The sequence below is a fragment of the Equus przewalskii genome, chromosome 18 (assembly GCF_037783145.1).
Source record: "Equus przewalskii isolate Varuska chromosome 18, EquPr2, whole genome shotgun sequence".
In the NCBI taxonomy this organism is placed as follows: domain Eukaryota; kingdom Metazoa; phylum Chordata; class Mammalia; order Perissodactyla; family Equidae; genus Equus; species Equus przewalskii.
This window is the reverse complement of record NC_091848.1, coordinates 39,490,079-39,510,595: the sequence shown is the minus strand read 5'-3', so window position 1 is coordinate 39,510,595 and position 20,517 is coordinate 39,490,079. Positions and strand designations below refer to the sequence as shown.

At 38.6% G+C, this 20,517-nt stretch overlaps 1 protein-coding gene and 1 pseudogene across 1 annotated transcript in view; both read right to left on the bottom strand.

The window, feature by feature from the left end:
• The window catches only part of POLQ (DNA polymerase theta), a 119,795-nt gene that overhangs the window by 37,979 nt on the left and 61,299 nt on the right, over window positions 1–20,517 (bottom strand). The window contains exons 19-22 of the mRNA XM_008516178.2: window positions 16,103–19,218; window positions 13,982–14,125; window positions 12,800–12,996; window positions 3,993–4,233 (exon numbers count right to left, since the gene is read on the bottom strand). Coding sequence (XP_008514400.2) covers window positions 3,993–4,233; window positions 12,800–12,996; window positions 13,982–14,125; window positions 16,103–19,218 — 3,698 coding nt within the window. The remainder of the gene's footprint in view (window positions 1–3,992; window positions 4,234–12,799; window positions 12,997–13,981; window positions 14,126–16,102; window positions 19,219–20,517) is intronic.
• Window positions 15,309–15,938, bottom strand: LOC139077131 (ATP synthase F(0) complex subunit C1, mitochondrial pseudogene; annotated as a pseudogene).

Below are 20,517 nucleotides of genomic sequence, written 5' to 3'. Positions count from 1 at the left end.
ATTATTTCTATGATATATAAACTCCTCCAAAATAAAAAGAGATTGTATTCATCAACTCATTCCATGAAGCTAGAATAACTCTGTTACCAAAAACAAAGCACAAGAAAGGAAAATTATAGTCATTTTACAACCAATGAATTGGCAAAGTGGAAACAATACGAATCAGCAAGATTTCTTTCACATTGCTGTTTAGAGAGTGAACTTATACAATCATTCTGGACAACAATTTAATACAATCTTATAAAGTTAAAAATTCCCATTAACATGAAAGAGCAATTCCATACCCAAAAGAAATTCTTGCCACATGTACCAGGAGACATGTATATGAGTAAGAACACGTATACAGAACTACTTGTTATAGCAAAACAAAAAACAAAACTAGAAACAACACAAACATTTATCAATAGGAAATGCACAAATAAATTCTGGCATACTTACACAGTGACATATTACACAACAGTGAAAATGAACAAACTATAGGTACTTGCAATAATATGTACGAATCTTATTAACATGATGTTGAATGAGAAAAGCAAGTCCCAGTATGACAGAGGTTTTATAAAGTTCAAAAACAAGAAAAACTAAATAATATAATTTTTGAACTTATATATATGCTAAAATTTTTTTAATTCAAATATAAAATTTGAATTAAAAAATAAGAGAATAACAGACATAAAACTTGGGATATGTAAGAAAGGAGGAGCACATAAATAGACACAAATGTGACGTTATTAATAATGTGAGTTAGTTATTGATTATATTACTAAAATAAATAAATAGGACCATACATGGACCAATGATGATAGTGTACATGAAAGAAAGATTATGACTAATACAAATCTGTGCAGCTGAAGTCCTTTAAAAAAGAGAGAAACCAACTCACTCCATACCTACAAAATCACCTCATACCTGTTTAAACCACACCAGAAAGGACCTGATTGATCCACGTGAAGAGAACAGCATACTTTGTCCTGGGTCACATTGAGCAAATACATTCTGTTGTTAATATTTACTCATCCAAACAAAAATCAGCCTTCTACTGGGAGAAAGTCAGCTGCCAGAGCATACCCATCCAATAGGCAAGAAGATGAGAAAAGAAAAAGGTGAAGATTCTGGAGGTCTATTAAAATAAATAAGCACATCTTGAAACAATGATTTCTAAACAAAATTTGACAGCCTTCCACATTTTCTCCAAAACAATGTGCTTCAATTCTGTGCTTTCAATAAGAAAGAGACTTAACACCACACAAGAGTGCATTCAACACCTCCTACTCACCCACTTCTGAAAATTTGCAGAAAAAAGGACCTTTCAAGACACACTGAAATTGTGAAAGTTCAAAAACAAATCTAGAGGATTTCTTGTACTTTTTTGTAAAGGAAAACCATAGTCTCCTTTTTTCATAGATGAAAAACTGTCTTTAAGTAGTAGAACAGTCCTCTTCCAAAGAAACGGAAAGCTTCTAATTCTGATAATGAGCAAGAAATGTCTATAAAAAGTTACAGACTAATCCACAGCACCATCATCAAATGTGGGTGTCTAGGAACTACACTGACTACCCAGGAGACCTACCCTAGGGGCAGGCAGACCCAGGCAAAGAGAGCCGTGTTCATTCAGCTTCGTCCATTCAGCTCAGTCATTTATGGTCCATAAATGGAGAAGCAGGCCTGTGGCATGTGTGCCCCATACTCCCACTCCACTGGCTTAGAGAAAAGCTGAGTTTGAGATACTTCAGTGCCTGTTCAACAGCTGCTAATTAACAGCACTTAAGCAAGTCTCCAATGAACAAACAAGTCAGTCTGGTCTTTGTCTATAATATTCTATCTCAGTGACATTGAGGAGAACATTACTATCAGCACAGAGGGCTTGTGCTAGCAGTAAAAGTAACAATAATAATCAACTAAACACAATAACAAGCACCTACTCTGTGGCAAACACTGCACTAAGGTCTCTCTCATTTAATACCTATAACAACATTATAAGAACTCTAGTTTCAGTAGCTTGCCCAAGGCCCCTCATTAATAAATGATACAGTGCAGAATCAAACCCTGGTCTGTGTGAATTCATCAGCATACAGTCTCTAGTATTTATTAATCAGGCAATAAATTCATGTTTTAAATCTTCTCACAATGAGGACAACTTTGTTCTACTTCATTTCTACCATAAGCATATGTTACGCTCTCTGAAGTCAAGACACTCAATCTGGGCTAGCAGCCTGCACAATAAATCCATACTATTTGTCATGAGGGAAAAAAAGATTCACAAGAATATCCTTTGCTGAAAAAAATAACTCTTAATAGTTCTAAAAAAAAAAAGTTCACTTTTTTAAATCCATGAAAGATATGTTCTAAGTGTGACTAAAAGTCATTTGAAAAAGTTCAAATATAAAATTAGCAATAAATGAATACAACGCCACTAATTCTCTTCTTTACAGTAGAGCCTGAGGTCGGCAAACTAAAGCCAAATAAGGGCCAGATGCCTGTTTTCATAAACAAAGTTTTATTGAACACTCATTTCCATATTGTCTGGCTGCTTTTCTGCTACTAGTGGTAAAGTCGAATATTTGTGATTGAGACCATCTAGGCCACAAAGCTAAAAATATTTACAATCTGGAGAAAAGAAAGTCTCTTCAACAAATGGTGCTGGGAAAACTGGACAGCCACATGTAAAAGAATGAAAATAGATCATTCGTTTTCACCATTTACAAAAATAAACTCAAAATGAATCAAAGACCTAAAGATTAGGCCTGAAACAATAAGTCTTCTAGAAGAGAATATAGGCAGTACACTCTTTGACATCAGTTTCAAAAGAATCTTTTCGGACTCCATAACCCCTCAGATGAGGGAAACAATAGAAAGAATAAACAAATGGGACTTCATCAGACTAAAGAGCTTCTTCAAGGCAAGGGAAAACAGGATTGAAACCAAAAAAACAGCCCACCAATTGGGAAAAAATATTTACAAGTTATTTATCTGACAAAGGGTTAATCTCCATAATATATAAAGAACTCACACAGCTCAACAACAAAAAATCAAACAACCTCATCAAAAAATGGGCAGGGGACATGAACAGACATTTCTCCAAAGAAGATATATGGATGGCCAATAGACACATGAAAAGATGCTCATCATCACTAATCATCAGGGAAATGCAAATCAAAACTACACTAAGATATCACCTTACACCTGTTAGAATGGCAAAAATATCCAAAACCAAGAGTGACAGATGTTGGAGAGGCCGTGGAGAAAAAGGAACCCTCATACACTGTTGGTGGGAATGCAAACTGGTGCAGCCATTATGGAAAATAGTATGGAGATTTCTCAAAAAGTTAAAAATAGAAATACCTTATGACCCAGCCATCCCACTACTGGGTATCTATCCTAAGAACCTGAAATCAGCAATTCCAAAAGTCCCATGCACCCCTATGTTCATCGCAGCATTATTCACAATAGTCAAGACGTGGAACCAACCTAAGTGCCCAGCAACTGACAATTGGATAAAGAAGATATGGTATATATACACAATGGAATGCTACTCAGCCATAAAAAAGGACAAAGTCGTCCCATTCACAACAACATGGATGGACCTTGAGCGTATTATGTTGAGTGAAATAAACCAGACAGAGAAAGACGAACTCTGTATGACTCCACTCATAGGTGGTAGTTAACATATAGACAAAGAGAACTTATCTGTGGTTACCAAGGGAAAGGGGGGATGGGGGGAGGGCGCAAAGGGTGAAGTGGTGTACCTACAACATGACTAACAATAATGTACAACTGTAATTTCACAATGTTGTTAACTATCATAATCTTAATAAAAAAAAATATTTACAATCTGGCCTTTTACAGAAAAGTCTGTTGAACCCTGGACTAGACAATCCAAAGATGGGGTTTGCAAAAAAAGTGTAATTTACTCACCTGTGATAAACAGTGACTAAATATATGACTATCACCAGTCTGTAACAGCCTAAAAATGCCAGGAAGTTCGTTCTTACCTTGAAGGTTTTCCTTCTTCAACAAAGAATTGAGTTGATTCATAGAGTTGAAGATGAGAATGGACTCTACAGATGCTCTGTACCGCCCCGAATGCTCAGTGTCGACATTCAGCCCCAGGCTTTGAATTCCTTGGCCAGTCTCTATCCCTTCCAGGAGTGGAAGCTCATGGGGAAGAAAACTGGTAACTATGCTGTGAAGAGTCGGCTCCTTAGAATCTGGATCTAGTAACCAGCATGCCACCTGAATGGGATAGTGATCGGAATGTTTTATTGATTTTTCAGACATTTCTTTACCCTTAAATTAAAAGCTGAAAAAAGAAAGCTCATTTCTAATCTTATTTTCACTTAATACTTATTCAGTGGTCTTCCCAGAAGAGAAGAAAAGGATAATTACACCAGGACTCATTTTTGGTACCAATAAGAGCAGCAGCCTTCAAACAAGGAAAACAAAATTTTTCCATTACTGCAATGCTCCTGCCAATCTAGTTCTGAAGTAGGCTTGAAAACCAAGTGAAACCTCTCAGCTAACTGAAATCCTGTTTCTGAAATGCAAATAGACTCTTCTCCACTGAGGCTGATCTTGGCTAAGCTACTATAATAAAGATGGGCCTATATACATTTTTTTTTTCTTCCGGTGAGGAAGATTGGCCCTGAGCTAACCACTGTGGCAATCTTCCTCTATTTTGTACGTAGGATGCCGCCACAGCATGGCCTGATGAGCAGCGTGTAGGTCCGTGCCCAGGATCCAAAGCTGCGAACCCTAGGCCGCCAAAGCAGAGTGTGTGAACTTAACCACTACACCTCCTGGCTAGCCCCATGGGCCTATGTGCTTTTAGGTTTATTTAATTCTTTCAACATCAGAAGTGAGGCATAAATGTTTTACCATTAAAAATTCATATTCAGAGTTTCAGAAAGCCTCTAGGCTTTCCCCCCAGAATGAGGGTCTGTCATCAGGACCATCCAACTGGTCATTTAATTGCTATTTTTAGCTTCCCTATGAGATTAGAAGACCTGTCATTTCTAATACTAAATCTAGGAAATCAAAACTGGATTTAGAATCAGGAAATCTAAACCCTGTTCATAATTCCAACAATTACTACATGACTCAGTTACTTCCTTTGTAGGTTAAGAATGTAGTTTTGGAGGGGGTGATATTATGAATTGTAATGAGAAATACAAATTTGGTCTTCGTCCCCATTTCTAGCACAGCTTTTAAAACTCTTGAAATTTCCAAAGTGGCGAGAGGAAAGGCATCTTTCGTTATGTTAATGAGGTGGCTTTTGGAATGCTCCTAGGTCGCCTAAGAATGAGGGCTGGTTGACCACAGAATCAACCCTGTGATTGGAGGATTAGAACGTTCAGTCCCACCCCTCAACCTCTGGGAAGTGGGGAAGGGGCTGGAGGTTGAACTGATCACCAACGGGGAATGATCTAATTAATCACGGCTATGTAATGAAGCCTCCATAAAGACCCAACAGGTCAGTGTTCGGAGAGTTTCCCAGGTTGGTGAACACAGAGGTGCTGAGAGAGCAGCATGTCTGGACAGGGCATGGAAGCTTTGCTCCCCTTCTCACATACCTTGCCCTCTGCATCTCTTCCATCTGGATGTCCATCTGTATCCTTTATCATATCCTTTTATAACAAATTGGTAAAGGTAAGCAAATGTTTCCCTGAGTTCTATGAGTCGTTCTAGCTAATTAATCAAATCCAAAGGGGGAGGAGCTCATGGGAACATCTGATTTACAGCCAGTCGCTCTGAAGTACAGGTAACAACCTGGACTTGCAACTGGTTTCTGAAGCCCAAGGAGGGAGTGCTTGGACCTCCAGTCTATTGCTTGTTGGTCAGAAGTACTTGGGCTAGTGATTGGCCTTGAAGTAGAGGACAGTCTTATGGGACTGAGCCCTTAACCTGTGAGATCTGATGCTATCGCTAGGTAGACAGTATCAGAATTGAGTTGAATTGTAGGACATCCAGCTGGTGTCCCCAGCTCGGGTGGTGGTGTCGGGGGAAAACTTCCCACACATATGTTGAAATTTGTCTCAGAGCCATTTTAGTTGGCGTCAGAGAAACGGGATTGGCTAGAAGGGCTCTGGCTTACAGACACAGCAGTTTTCGAAGAGAAAGGATAAAAGGGCGGGGATGATAATCCTTTGATCCCTGGATGGCTACCTAGTCACCCATGGTATGAAAGTGCAGCTGCATTGCAATCAGTTACTGAAAGTAAAAGTTACCAATGGAATTTAGAAATGGTAGTAGATCTGACTCCCAAGGAGTTGGCTCATTGGATATATAAGGAAATACAAAATAATAACCACGCTAAACATAAAATCTCTTGGTTATTATTATGTGTAATGGCTAAATCGAAAGTAAAATAAAGCGCTGGCTCAGACCTTGATGCTAAACCAAGCTCAGATTTGGGTCAGGCTAAGCCTTAGCCACAAGCCTCAATGCTGCCTAGAAAGGGAAAAGTTACGCAGAGGCAACAGGGAGTACCTCTAAGACCTCTGGTCACAAGAAGGTAATCAATGTAAGGGGAGGGCAAAACCAAGAAACTATTGAAACTGGGGGGATAGTGTGAAGGAGCTGTTTCATTTTGTGGATGTCTATCATCAGCTTCCTGAGGAACCTTCACTAAAGTGGACTATGAGAAGAATTTAGAAGTGTCTCTGCTTTGAATGTTGCAGATTGGAAGAGCATGGTTGGGTTGATGCAGGACCCGCAGCTTACTACGGAACAATCACAGATGATTATATGTGATCCAGACACACAGGAGGTTATTCCCAAAGGAATTGCCAGCCTGGTGCATGGGATAAAAGCTACTGTGAGGTCTGTACCCTGAGAAGGGGGACTGTCTGTCTCCTCCTATACATGCCACATGGAACACCCCAGATAAAGTAGCTGATATGCTTCATATGCAAGCCATGTGGGACTGACTTTATGATGACCAGCATATTAACTGCTGAATATGCCCACTACCCAGGTCATGGTAAATGCTGTGGTTAGGGGGCCCCTTTCACATGGGCATCCCATAAAACCTTACTGTTGCAAAATCTAGGACAGTTTGGGAAGCCTTATCAAATCTGTTGTCTCAGCTTCCCCCCATAGGTCTTATAGATGCTAATAAACACTTAAGGTTAATTAACGAGAGAATGGGAAGAGGCAGAGGGAGAGTCAAGAGACTTCCCAACAAGGTGGAAATTTTTTAAATGTTATTAAGAAATAAGGTGAATATAGCAAATATTGATAGGAGTGAAAGAAAGAGGAAACAGGAAGGGGATAGTCATAGGACTCATCCCAGCAAGGCAGAAATCTCTAGATGGTTATTCAGAAATGGGAAATAAAACAGGCATTGATGGGGTTAGAACAAAGGTTTAATACAACACTACCACAGGTTAGGCAGGCCAAGGCGACGCCCTGCTGGTCCCCCAGCATTAAAGGGCCCCAAATAAGTCTGCTGTATTTATCCCAATTTGAAGAAATTTAAAAAGGATGAAGGCAAATATTAAGAGAAACCTGACCAACAATCGCTTGGGGCAGTGGTTAGGCAGATTAATCAAGTTAAAGATAGATAAAAAGGCCAGTATCCCTCCTTCAACCCCTCACTGGAGACCCCAAACCCTTTTGCACAAGAATGGGTAAAATGCTCAGGGGGTGGGGAAGAGAATTTTGCAGGACTCTCTGATAAAGGAGTCTCAAGGACTGTGGTACCAAAACCCATTGGTGAGGCCCTCACTCAGCCTACAATTCAATCAAGAGAATGTAAAAATATAATGGTTGATAGGATTGTGTAAGTTGGAACATTTAAGCAGGTAGTATATAAAGAAGTTGCGTCTCCTTTACCTGAATCTTTTATGGGAATGAGTATTATGTCTGGCCGGGGAACACTTCTCCCATCAGGTTTTGTAAAACCAAAACCTCTTGATGAAGTCCTAACGGAGGCTTCAGTTAGGTATGTAAGGGTTGAGGTAAAAGTCTGTAGAAATGGTACGCTTGAACAGCTTTATGTGAAGTGGTTGAGTCTTGATTGTATTTTGGAAATGGACATTATGTCTGTCTGACTGGGAAACATTTCCCCTTCCTAGTATTGTAAAACAGAAGGCATGTAAATTGCCCTTCAAGCAATGTTAATTGGACATGATAAATGGGAGTGAGTAAGATTACCCAAGCCCATACAGTGTAGAATAGAAGCTGGAGTGCTGGTAGGGACAAATTCTCTGCGCAATAACTCTATATGGAGCATATACTGGGGCTTATGGCAAGAGCCTGAGTGCCTCCCACTGACAACTACTGGGACTTTAAACAAGAGAATTTCCACTTGAGGGGCATTTACTACCTTGTTATCTGACATTATTAACTGAAGCTACTCCTATGACTGAAAGACATAACATGATCTTGAAACCTGAAATACCCACAAAGTCTTGGGTGATGTCCAAGAAATGCTCTAATGGAGATGGCAGTGGACCAAACAGTTCCCTAATAAAATGGAAATGATTTATACAGGATCTTACTGTCTGGAATGCAAAGAGGAGATACTCATGAACAGGGAGCCTCTTTTCCCCTAGATCTGACTCTGGAATTGTGTGAGTTGCTGCTGGATTCTATTGTCACTTGGACAGTACCCTATAAACAGTTCTCAACTGACCCACAAAGAGCTGCCTGGTTTGTGGATGACAGTTCCAAGGTGATCAGACAACATCCTGTTTGGAAGGCTACCACTCTGATCAAAGAAGGTAAAAACAGATCACCCAACAGCTGAATTGCATACTATTTTTCTAGCAGTGATGAAAAAATTGAACAGCTGGGAAAAGGCCCTATGTTTGGGTTTTTACTGACTCATGGGTGAGAGCACATTGCCTGTCATGTGGTTAGTAAGAAAGGCAATGGAAACCTGGCTTACAGAAAGGATGCCCTTAAGTGGCAGGGTCCTATGGAAATTTGAGGGGGTGCATTAACGTAGGGCATGTCAATGCCCATCACAAAAACGCCCTTCTAGGTTTGGAAAGTGACTGGAATCGACAAGCAGATATCCCCATGTGCTCCCTTGAGATGGCCACCTGGGTCCATGAAATGAGTGGACATGGGGGCCCTGCAGCAATGCAAAGATGGGCAATCTAGACATATTCCTCTTGTATCCTCTGAGACACAGAATGCCAGTAAGACCTGTTCTGCCTGCGATAAGAGAGACAGAGACTGCTGACGGCTATGTGGCAGATTTCCTGGTGAGAAGGCCCTGAAACATAGCTGGCAAGTGAGAATGGTGCTAGTAGCCCTGGGATGGCTACAAATGGAGCTACAAATGGGTCCTGACAGGACTAGATGCTCACTCTGGACGGTGCTTTGCTTACCCCGTGTTAGAAGCAAATGCTCAGAGTGATATAAAAGAACTGGAATAGAAGTTATTGCACCAGTTTGGACAGCTGACCGTCATTTCTTCAGACCACAGAACACACTTTACAGCCCATAATGTCCAACAATGGGCAGACAGATATCATTCTCAGAGTAGTAGTTTGTTAGAGAATTGGAATGCACAATTAAAACATTGGTTGTCTAAAATGAGGGGAGATAAAGGCATGAAGGGCTGGCTTACACGCCTTCACAAGTATGTGCGCACGCTCAACATGAACATGAGTGGAGCTAAAGAAGTATTCCACCGGATAGATTTCTCTGTTTTTCTGGTGGATCTCGGGAAGAAGGGGTGGAGAAGGTGCTGGTATACGTTCTTCCCCACATCACCTCAACTTTTCTTTTTCCCTACCTGATGCGAGGACCAGAGTTATAACTTATAAGGGCTGGAAGCAGGGATGATTCCTAAGCAAGAAACTGTAACTGTGTTTTTAACCTTTATGTTACAATTCCTAAGGGCCTGATGAGGTAGGATGTGCCTTCACCTCATATGGCAAAATTGGGGCTAACACTGAATGCATCTATTGCCTGGTGGTCAGATAGCCCACTAACTCTGCACCTATGTAACCTTATCTTACCTGAATGGGAGTAGACTGAGGGAGAGGCACTTGATAGACTAGCACTGTTGCCTGCAATCTAGACCAGCACAGTAGCCAAACCTAATATCCCTTCCATGGAGAGAAGGAAAAATAGCTATAGGTGAAGGAATGAACAGATGAGTTACGTAATGAGGGATATCCAATATTACATTAACACTTCGAAAGAGACTCAAAGCAAAATATGATATTGTATTATAGCTTGATTATGCCAGATGCTCAAAAGAGTGAAGCCATGTATTACTGACACCACTCCTGCTTTTGGAACCTGACAAAATCAAACAGAAGCCTGCAACCTGGGAGACACTGTCATACATTAATAATGGTAGCCTGGACAGTTATTAGTGACTGAATGAGATTCTACTATTGTGCCAGCATCCTTTGACTTTCATAATTGTTTTGCTATAACAATCGTATTACGACAACCATGTCTGAAGACTGGGGATGGACTGATATTATGAATTATAATAAGAAATATACATTTGGTCTTCATCCCCTTGTCTAGCACAGAACTTCTAAAACCCTTGGAATTTCCTAAAGGGTGAGAGTTAAAAGTGTCTTTTGTTATGTTAATGAGATGACTTTTGAAATGGTCGTAGGTAACAGAAGGATGGTTGGGGGGGGGGGGTTGGAACTTTCAGTCCCACCCCGTGAACTCCTGGGATGGGGGAGGGGCTGGAAGTTGAATTGATCACCAATGGCCAATGATTTAATATCAATCATGCCTATGTAATGAAGCCTCCATAAAAACCCAAAAGGACAGGGATCAGAGAGCTTCCCGGGTTAGTGAACATGTGGAGATGTGGGGAGAATAGCATGCTCAGAGAGGGCACAGAAGCTTCATGCCCCTTCCCACATATCTTGCCCTATTTATCTCTTCATCTGGCTGTTGATTCATATCCTTTGTAATAAACCGGCAATCTAGTGAGTATACTGGTTTCCTGAGTTCTGTGAACCACTCTAGCAAATTAACTGAGCCCAAGGAGGGGGTCATGGAACCTCTGATTTATAGCTGGTTGGTCAGAAGTACAGGTAATAGCCTGGGCTTGCAACTGGTGTCTCAGGAGAAGTCTTCTAGGACGGAACTGTTAACCTGTGGGATCTGACACTATCTCCAAGTGGACAGTGTCAGAATTGAGTTGAATTGTAGGACACCCAGTCTGGTACCTGGGGAATTGCTGGGGGTGTGGGGAAAAGCCTCCTCTACCAACATTAGAAATTGGTGATCTCGGGGCTGGCCCCGTGGCCGAGTGGTTAAGTTCTCACGCTGCACTGCAGGCAGCCCAGTGTTTCGCTGGTACGAATCCTGGGTGCAGACATGGCACTGCTCATCAAACCACGCTGAGGCAGCATCCCACATGCCACAGCTAGAAGGACTCGCAACAAAGAATATACAACTATGTACTGGGGGGCTCTGGGGAGAAAAAAGGAAAAAAGAAAATCTTTAAAAAAAAAAAAAGAAAAGAAATTGGTGATCAGAACCCTTCTAGGCGGTATTGTAAAAGACAGTCTGATGTAAAAGTTAGCAAATGTTTCTTATAAAAGTGAGATTTTGTAAATTAATTGTTCATCTTCTTACATCAAAAGTGTTGTGATTAACAAAGTCAATTATGGAATATTTCAAGTAGTTTATGTAAAAGGTGCTATATAAATCTGAGATGCTATGGTAGTTTTATTGAGAAGCTCATATTATCCATATTCTCATTTTGGACTCTGGAGCATCAAAATTAAGTGACAACCTTTTATACCCAGTAAAAGTCAGTTTAGAAACTACATGGAATTTATCACATGTAAACCAAGCCTGGCTTGAAGTGTAGAAAAGGATAATATCTTTAGTTTATCTGACACTATCTTTGAAAATCTTTGCCAAAAAAGCTAAAGAAACTAAGAGACTGGGGCCAGCCTGGTGGTGTAGTGGTTAAGCTCGCACACTCCACTTCAAGCCCCTGGGGTTCGCAGGTTCGGATCCTGGGTGTGGACCTAGCACTGGGCGGCATCCCACATAAAACAGAGGAAGATTGGCACAGATGTTAGCTCAGGCCAATCTTCCTCAGAAAAAAAAAGAAAAGAAAAAAGAAACTAAGAACCTAAAAATTATCCTATTATTAATAATTATATTGATAATAACAACCAAGTAGTATTACAGTTCAACTCAAAATTAATATTTCACATGCCTCATGTCTCCAGTGTCAATAGGGGGAAAAATGGCTCCCTTTGAGGACTAAAGTATTATAAATAAATGTCTTCTGAAAATGCATTATACTATTAATGTATATTACAATAACATAAGTTATCTTTTCCTTAATACTTAGAGTCATCATTATGAAGAGTGTATCACACTTTACCATTGTATAGGAAAGTTCTCAGGGGCTAGAAAGGTGATTTGTTCTCATGCTAAATGGCCCCTAACTATTCTTATATCTACACACTTCTATTTCCTGCCTCTATCCTCGTGGATATTTGAAACATCCTGCTATCAAATATCTAAATCTAACAATTCTCATTTCTAATTTACTGTGAGACAGAAAACTTGGAACTTATGACAAAAATAAAATTTTTAAATCTCTGAGAAAAGATACGAACTTCAGTGTTTAGAATTTGTGACATCTCTGTTTTTATCTGCACAAAGAGATTTGGTGTATAATATTCTGTTCTGGATGAATGAGATTACTGGATAAAGCAGTGACTACTCCAAAAAACTTAAGTTGCATTGTTGGAGCTAAACAAATACCAAGTCATTTAAGAATTAGTTCTAAACATTAAAAAATAATTTTTTAAGTACGCAAAAATTAAATAAGACATGAAACCTTAGGATCTTCATAACTTTGTTCCAGGGAGATACCACAAGACAGAAGAAGAATTTTATAGCTCTGGATGAAGTCATAGACAATAACAGAACGTTCTTTATCAGATTCCTTTTGAAAGCAAGATCGAAGGTGCCACATTCTGTCTTTCATAGTCAGCCTTGGATCCAGAGAAGGTGGGACCAAACTGGCACTAATTTCTTTAAAAAAAAAAAAAAGTTTTAAGGCAAAAATTATATTCATTCACTTGAAGCAGCAATCTTTAGTGCAAAGACTGAAAAAGACTCAGAAGCCTAAGGGTCTAGTTCTATGTAACCAATAACTCAGCATGACCTTATCCAGGTCACGTCATCCATGCAGATGACGTGCCTCATAATCTAAAAATGATGTTTGGGCTAGGTGATTTATAATACTCTACTTAATTAGGTAACAGAAAATTCTACATGTCAAGATTTCTAAAACTAAATTTACATTTCTCAAAATGAGGTATTAAAGACAGAAAAGTTATTTTAAAATGAATTTTAAGGGGATATTTAGTATGAACATATAATGTTACATACTAAAAAAAAAAAGAAGAAGTTCAACTAACTACTCACCCTAACATATGTTCCTGCAAAACAACTGAAAATATTTCATACTTATTCAGGAACAGACATTATATGGTACCCTTTAAAACGTTTCCTTATTCATTTTGCTCCTGTCTAAAATTAATCAATCTACTAAGTATCCAACAACCATGATCAGATCACAACGTATTTCCAGATCATATCCTTTCAATTCCGAAGACTCTTCCAAAGGCTAGTTGATTCAACTACTGTGGATAGTCTCACACTCTAGATGAGTTCCAGACCCAGTCAATAAGAGGAAAAAAGTCTGAAAAGAAACTATGATCCAGTCTTCAAAAGCAAACCCTCAAGGTGGCCAGGGATAGGCTACCACCAAAAAGAAAAGATAGTATTAGTAGTCCCATGGGACAAGCAGAGGGGCGTAATGGCAGTGTCTCAGCATTCATTCTAGTTAACATATGAAATGATGCACACATTAGCCCCCATCCAAAAAAAAATTTTTTTAATCCTAAAAATAAATTCTACATAAATAGAAAATTATTCTCAACAAACAAGTCACTATCCTAACAGAGGTTACATGAAAATTATATGATGACTTGGTCAAATAGTCATTACTTACCAGAATGCTTTTGTTCTTTCTGCAATGAGAAGTAATAGGCATCTCTTCCACCCCAGCATACTGCCAGTCCAACCACCAAGATGTCATCACAACCTTTAACAGGAAATCCATCCTCTCTAATAGGGGGGTCCTGAGGTGAGCTAACTAAGTAAATCAAAAGAGAAATAATTAAAAACCTCTGAAAATAAAGCCATTAAACTGAATGTTAAAACAATGATAATAATAAAAAACTATTTGATAGGGAAAAAATTTCCAGATCCCTAATATATGCATTCTTTGGATAATCATTTTTAGGTGTATGTAAGATCTTTCTGGGATTCTTATCAATTAAGATAACTGTCACTATAAAAGAATCTACCAAAGATTTCTTAAAATACATCTATAACTAAAATGGGTATTAACTAAATTTTTTAAAAGCTGCATTTTGAATTTCTATAACTCACAGAAATAAAGACCACTTGCACGCTACAACAATTTTGTAGTGAACTCAGCAATTCTTAACTCTAAGAAACTCCAGAAAAATCAAGAGTCTTACTTCTTAGGGAAGAATTAGGTATGATTTTGTAATTGGAGTCAATATTTTTTCTAAAATAATGCATCTCCAATTTTACAAATATATAGGTCAAGGACCAATCTACCTTATTTGTAATTATATCCCTAATATCTGGATAATAACTTGCTCATATTTGTTAAATTTAAGTGAATGTTTTTATCCCTTTAACCCCTAGCACAGAAAATGTGCTCAATTTTGTTTGTTGAACGAAAAACAGAAAATACGAGTCAACAATGAAAGTACATAAAATTGTTATTAACATATGTGCTCCATGAATTTAAGATCAAATGAATACTCAAACCTTTGTGAACAAATTCATTCATATAGAGAATTAAGAAATCTGATCAAATCCCTGATTTCCACAACAGGTTGTCAAACTGACTGTAGCTATTACCCATGATACAGAATCCTCACTGTCACTGACATGACATTAGGATCAACATTTCAGTATAGAATTCATGACTATCAGTGGAGAGACAAGTTCTACTTGAGTTAAGTATTGGCAAATGTAGCTAATGTACACCGTGAAAATCATAGTGCCTATTTCCTGTGTACTTTTGTGATTATATAAGTGAATAAGGATCTTACTGTTTAATAGAAAATAATACATGAGCAATGATGATTAATAAAAACCATCACATTATACCATTAAGATAACACAAAAACAGTGATCCATATTCAAAACATATATCTTAATTTTTACAAATTTATATTCTATTTATATACTTACATATTATATAATAATATATATAGTTATTACATATACACATGAATTTTTCTTTTTAGAGAAACACTGTGTTTAATGGTAAAGCTTAATACAATCTAGCACCAGGCAACGCCTGGAGTTGAAACAGCAGGGATGCCTAGATAACCACAGAGCCTCACCACGTGAAGAGAGTGAAGAATGCAACCATCAAACAGAAGAGCTCCACGGCGTCAGACAGGGCAAAGCCCAGAACAGGCATAGAAGAAAGAGATCCTGTTTGAGGGACAGGATCCTGGCATACCCAATGGTCAAGCTATCAAACACTGTTCCAATGCTGGCCTTTGAACCAGCTACACCAACTGTGGTGACTCCAGCAGCAATAAGCTTAGCCACTGTGTCAATGTCCTAGGAGACAATATTGGTCTGCAACTCCCACTGGACCACCTAAAGCGTGGAGCTGCTGTAGGAAGTCTCTTTAGATGGGATCTCTGGCCTCCTCAGAAGGAGGCAGACACAGGCCTGATCAGACCCAAGTACCGCAGTAGATCAGAGCCAGAGGAATGAGTAGTGCCTTGGTCTGCATTTTTTCAGTCTCCTAGCTTGAGCTCTTGGTCTCAGTGCTCAGCTCTCCCACCCACGTGTCCCTGGGTCACCCATCTCTTTAACCAGAGGGCAACTATTATCAATCTTCTTGGGCCAAACAATAAGGCTATTCTACATATAAACCCATATAGGAGAAACTTATTAAACTTTGAATAAATTTGTTACATTTAATATCCAATAGTAAAAAGTCTCAGTTCCCTATCAGTTCACTATTTTACATACAAATGTGAAAAATTTTTTTAATTAAAAAAATTCTTACCTTGCTTAAACCTACAACCAATAGTAGTACTTTTAGAAGATGTCAGATTACTGATCTTTTCACAAGCCAGTGAGATGGAAAATCGCTTTTTGCACTGCCACTCCTTAATGAACGTTTCGAAGAGAGTTTGGTCACTTGCAACATCAATTATGGCTAAACTTTCTGAATTGCACGAAGCTGGAGTTAACTGTGATCCATCCTGTGATAACCGCAGTGAAACACCTGTGTCTCTAGTAGGACTGTTATCTTTGAAACCATTTCTACTCTCTGGACTTAAATCATGGTTTTTAATATCTGAAGGTAAGTCAAATGAATAACTTTCACCAAGTTGTAAAACACTACTAGTTTTCTGAAGTTTTACAGAAGATGTTCCAAGAATACCTGGAAATGTCAGCTTAGAAGCAGATGTTGGAATAGGTGTAGGAGGAATGAGCCCATTATCATCTACTATACAGCTTTCTTTATAAGGAAAGAGAGATGAGGTTTCATCATGAATGGCATTGTTCTCCAGTGCCTCCATCTTGCTTTTTACTTCATTGGGGAAAAATAAAATTCCCTGTACCTGATTTGGCTCCAAATTTGAAATCACTTCTTGTTTGTCATTTAACTCCGTATTTTTTCCTTTCAAATTAAACAAGTTTGTAGCAGTTGATTTTAGCTTTTCATTTTCTAGAGGACTGGACACCTTATCTAAAATCTTTTGCAGTCCTGGACTTAAATCAAATGATGCCCCTGACCACACAAATGAATTATTTTGCCTTATCCCAGTTAATTTGGATTTTTGAGACCCTTCATCTTTATATCCTCCAGTTACTTCTCTTTGGGGATAATCATTACCTACAATTGCTGGATCACCTAGTTCTAACGCTCTAAGAGATACTGCAGTATTATATTTCTCTTGGACAGGAAATACATCCACATTTTCCAAAGCTTCAACCATCTGAGCAGAATCCATTTCTGAAAATATAATAGACTCATCACTGGAACAAGTCAACTGCTGCTGATTTTCTTGAATCTCGTTCATACTTGATTTTTCAATTGGGCCTCCTGGTTGTAGACACAGAGAATCACTGAAATGGTTTGACATTATTTCAGAAGGAAGGGGTCTTTTCACTTGTACATCAGGTGGTTGTTTTTTCACTAGGTAGTCTTCACTGAAACTGTCAAAGAGTAAACTATCACTCAAATTCAAACTTGTTTCAGGATCTGGCAGACATTCTACTTCTATACCAGTGGGAGTTCTCTTTTGAGGAACCAGAGGTGTAACTGGTTTTACAGCTTCTTGTGTTTGATAACCTTGAAGAAAACTATTTAATTGGGAGTCAGTAACAGAAAGTTCATTCCCTTTAAAACAAGGGTCATTTTCCCTCAATAGTACTGGAGAATGAAAAATTGGGCTTTCTGGATTCAGGATGTCAACCCCATGTGAATCAGTCCTTTGTTTCACAGTATCTACAGTCTTAAGTTCCAAATGATCTATATTTATCACTCCTGGAGAATGCTGTTCAGCAGGAGAAGTAATGTGAATCTCATTCTGAAAAGAGATCATCGAGCTCTGTTTGTTTAAGCTCTTCTGCATCACTCCTTTTGCCAGGTTGGTGTCTTTTGCCCCTTCTTGTTCGGCATTTTCAGTTGCCATCTGTTGTATTATTTCCTCTGACTGAGTATCCAGGTAGAAACTATCTTCAAAGTCACAGAGAACTAAAACTAAGTCAGAAACACAATTATTTTTAGTTTTGTTTGCTGCATAAGCATGGGTTTTTTCTTGTATTCTAGAGGTATTTAGAAAATCCTCATGTTGGTCTCCTGATTTACCAAATGTTCCAGCTGGTAGATGTACTCCACTGGGTATCTCAGTGCTGCTTATATTGTCTCCTGATACTTGAGTATTACTTGACTTATTTTCCTCAGCATTAAACTTCATACTTTCACATTTGATGATAACATTTGAGTCTCTATTCACATAACTACGGACTGTCTCACAGGGCATTTGTTTCTCTATTTTTTTCTGTTTGGCATAAGTGTTTTTCTGTTCATCGGACTGCTTTTCCAGGCACTGGTTAATTGGATGGGTGTCATGGTGTTTCACAGAAACATTCTGGTTTTTTGAATCATTTTGTATCAGCACTTTGTTTATTTTTTCTGACTCAACAACAACTAATCCTCTTTCGTTTTCATTAACCACACTAGTGGCTTGACAAGTCACTTTTTTACTCTGGGATCCTGTAATAAAATGGTCCACAAGAATATCATTAGTTATTGTTTTGTTTCTTGAACAACCTTGTTCTGTTTGTGATGGGAATAATGCCTTATATTTTCCCTCAGCACAGAAAGACACATTTTTAGCAAATGGACCTGGATTTCTAAATTCCAGATTATTCTCATCTAAGGTTAATGAGTCTTCACAATGAACAGGATTAGACATACTCTGTTCTTGTAAATCAATTCTGTAGAACCCAGTGTCTTTCATAGCATTACTGTCTCTGGATCGTTTTAGATGCTTACTATGTTTCCAAGATCGAAAAGTTGTACTCATCTTTTCTGAACTGAAATTCAAAGCTTCTTTTTTTGTTTTCTCAGATGAGAGAGCCTGAACAACTTTCTTAATGCTTGTTTTTCCCTCATTCAGAGAGGTTCCAAGTTTCTCTTTACTTATATTCAAAAAAGCCTGTTTTCTTGCTCTGGAAATGGAACGTACCTGATGTTGATTCCCATCCTGAAACTTACAATAAAAGGAATTTGTAGGCTCTATACGTTTATCTAAATCTTGTACTGTATTTGCCAATTGCTTACTGGAAGACTCACTAAATGTTGTGTTCTTTTTTTTCTTTGATGTTAATCTTTTACAAGAACTTTTAGCTTGGGGTACAAATGTGTGTTCCTTTACTTCTGACTCACTGCTGGTCAATGAGTGTGTATCAGAATTTAAAAGGGAATATGGATTCCATTGCACTCCCATTTCAACCAAGTCCTGCTGAAGAATCATTTTGGCTTCTTCCACTATAAGGACTGCTGCTTCCCTTTCAGTTAAACCTTTTCTGCCAGTCACCCAAATAGTTCGCATATTCCGACGTTCTTCAACTGCTTCCTCTTCCTCATCCACTGCCTTTCGGGCACTATACAAGAAGATAGGGAAAGAAATAAATTAATGCATTGATTCATTCATTCATACAACAAATATTTAGTAAACATCAATCTGAGCTCTTCTAGGAACTGAAGAAATAGCACTGAACAAGAGGAAAATATATCTACTTGGGGAAATTATAAAACAAACAAATGTTAAAATGCATTCTGTGTCAACTGTGGATAAGAGTTGTGTACAAAAATGAAGCACCAGGAAGAGATGAGTGGTTTTTCAATTTTTAAATAGCATAATTAGGGAAGGCCTCACTAACACAGATTCTTTAAGCAAAAACCTTAAAAAAGTGAGTGTCATAAAACTTTCATTGAAAAAAAATCCTTTATGATATGAACTCTGGACAAGGTATTTGAAGAGACTGGAAAGTGACAAACAGAACCAGAAACTGGAAGGGGGCTGAGACTAGAAGAAAGAAATGGCAATGGGTGAATTTTTATACTTTTCACCTGAAGGCACGCCCCAGTCAGCGCCATGAAGAGGAGCTAAAAACTTGGATAAAAACCTGGAATTTATTGATTGGCAGAATTTGAAATAGAACTCAGAGTAACTACAGGAGATACGAAATGAAGGGAAAAATTCCAGAAATGAGAGATATAGAGAAGGAGAACACCAAATTCTTCATATAAATTCTGCCCAAATACCTGGCTAACCTCTAAACCATGCAAGTGTGGGCAGAATCCAAACAGTTGAAAGTCTAAACAACTGAACAGTGATTTGAGCTACTGAGCACTACAGAAAGACAAAAGTTTAGAGTTTGAATTCAACCAAGCTAACTGACTGATAAAATATGAATGCTCTTCAGGGTAAAAGAATAGATTCTACACCTTAAAAGGTCAAACATATATGTAATTGAAGCACCACAAGAACAGAGACAGGATGAGGCATAAAAATGATGGAAGAAATAATGGTCAAGAGACTTCTGTTTTCAACCAAGATGGAGTAATAGGGACTGATTTAGCCTCTCACCCAAAACAACTAAAAAACCGAGGCTGGGTCGTAAAAGACATTGCAGCTTCCATTTTGCTCTTCCTTGGATCACCCACTCTGGGGGAAGCTAACCATCAGAGCATGAGGACATCAAGCAGCTCTATGGAGAACCTCATGTGGAGAACTGAGCACCAACTTGCCAGCATATGTGTGAGTCATCTTAAAAGCAGAACCAAGTCAACCCTTGAGATGACTACAGTCCCAGCTGACAACTTTACTACAACCTCATGAGAGAACTCAAAGCAGAACCACCAGCAAAGTTGTTCCCAAATTCATGACTCATAGAAAC